At 38.8% G+C, this 1,679-nt stretch overlaps 1 protein-coding gene across 1 annotated transcript in view; it reads left to right on the top strand.

Annotated features, from left to right (window-relative positions):
- The window catches only part of LOC129676357 (hornerin-like), a 3,961-nt gene extending 2,828 nt beyond the window's left edge, over positions 1–1,133 (top strand). The window contains exon 3 of the mRNA XM_055606717.1: positions 541–1,133. Within this exon, the coding sequence (XP_055462692.1) occupies positions 541–1,133 (593 nt within the window). The remainder of the gene's footprint in view (positions 1–540) is intronic.
- Positions 1,134–1,679: the final 546 nt, after the last annotated feature.

Raw genomic sequence — 1,679 nt, 5'->3', positions numbered from 1 at the left:
AGGGTCAAGCCCATCTTCTAGCCACAGGAGAAGCAGGTCTACATCACAGGAGTCTTTTAGCTCCCAACATTATGGGTCTGGCTCAGAAGGGGCTTCTGGCTGTAATCAACATGGATCAGGACAAGGTCAGCCCTCTAATAATGATCGATGTAGCTCTTCCTCTGGACAGTCAGCAAGGTATAATCAGCATAGATCTATGTCTGGTAAATCTTCTACCCATGGACAGCATTGTTCCTCATCCGGACAATCGCCATGCTGTAGTCATTCTGAATATAGTTCAGTTCAGTCATCTAACTGTGATCCGCATGGTTTTCCTTCACAGCAATCTTCTAGCTATGACCTGCAAAGAAATGGGTCACATCAGCCTTCTTTCTGTTGTAGTCATGAGTCTACCTCTGGTGCGTCTTCTAAATTTGGACAGTGTGGGTCTGGTTCAGTAGAGTGTTCTCACTTTGGTGAACAAGGATCTAGTTCATGTCAGTCTACCTGTGGGTATCATGGGTCCAATATTAATCAATCTTCTTATTCTGGATCATATAGTTCAACATCAGGACAGTCATACTGTGGGAGTCAGTGTGGATCTAATTCAAATCAGTCTTCCAGCTACTGTCAACAAGGATCTGGTTCAAGTCAGTCTTCTAACTATGGCCAACATGGATGTTCTGCAAGTCATCACTCCAACCAGAGCCAACATGGTATTGGTTGTAGTCAGGGTTTTATCTCTGAACAATATGGGTCTGGTTTCTATCCCTCTTCTGTCTCTGGACAAAATTGTCCCAGATCTGGTCTGTGTCCTAGTTCACAACAATATGAGTCTGGTTCATGTCACTCATTTAGCTCTGGATCATGTATTTCTGGATATGGTCAATATTCTAGTTACGTGCAACCTCAATCAAACAGGAAATATGGAAATCTGTGGGAATCCCCACATAGCCCCTCAATTTGTAATGAAATCCAATCAAAAAGTATGCATAGAAAAGAAGAAACTTCCTCAGGTTGTAACTTTGGACAATTTACACCTTCACGTAGATTCAATAGATCTAGTGTTACTGGTAAATTATCACTTTGTAATGTGGACAATAGACAAGGCGACTCTGACTATCACAGAGTCAGAGAAGGCAACTCTGAAGTAAGAAATACAGTTTCGGGTTCTCATAGTAGCACTCCACTATATGAGTATGTCCAAGAGCAGAGACGCTAATTCTCAGAGTGAGTAAAGAACTGAGGTAAAATTAACTTAAATGTTAATTTAAGAAATGAGAATTGTTCTAGGTAAGAAACCTGTCAGGCAATTCCTTTCTCAATTTGGACATATCTGCTCTCATCCTTTTCTTTTAAAATGAAAATTAGCCTATATTCCTTGTTATTGAATTCCTTCCAAATAATGTATGATTGTTGGGATACTCAGTTAAGATCTATTGCAGTGGATAAATGCTTAGTTTAAGGGGATTAAGTTTGAAAGAATAACTTAAAGAGTATGGGGTTTAGTTAAGGTATCTATGTGAAAGAAAGATTATTATTTAGTTAAGGATAATGCTAAAGTTAAGCTTATGGTTTTAAAGGGCAATATGTTATAAGTGTGTTATCACTCCAGTCACCAAAGCTTTACTTTACATCAACATACAGTCTAATTTTAATGTATATTATGTTAGATTGCAAGAGAAAGACAAATACACAGA

This window comes from Psammomys obesus, unplaced genomic scaffold, assembly GCF_907164565.1.
Source record: "Psammomys obesus unplaced genomic scaffold, mPsaObe1.curated_primary_1811, whole genome shotgun sequence".
In the NCBI taxonomy this organism is placed as follows: Eukaryota; Metazoa; Chordata; class Mammalia; order Rodentia; family Muridae; genus Psammomys; species Psammomys obesus.
This window is presented reverse-complemented; position numbering and strand designations above follow the sequence as displayed.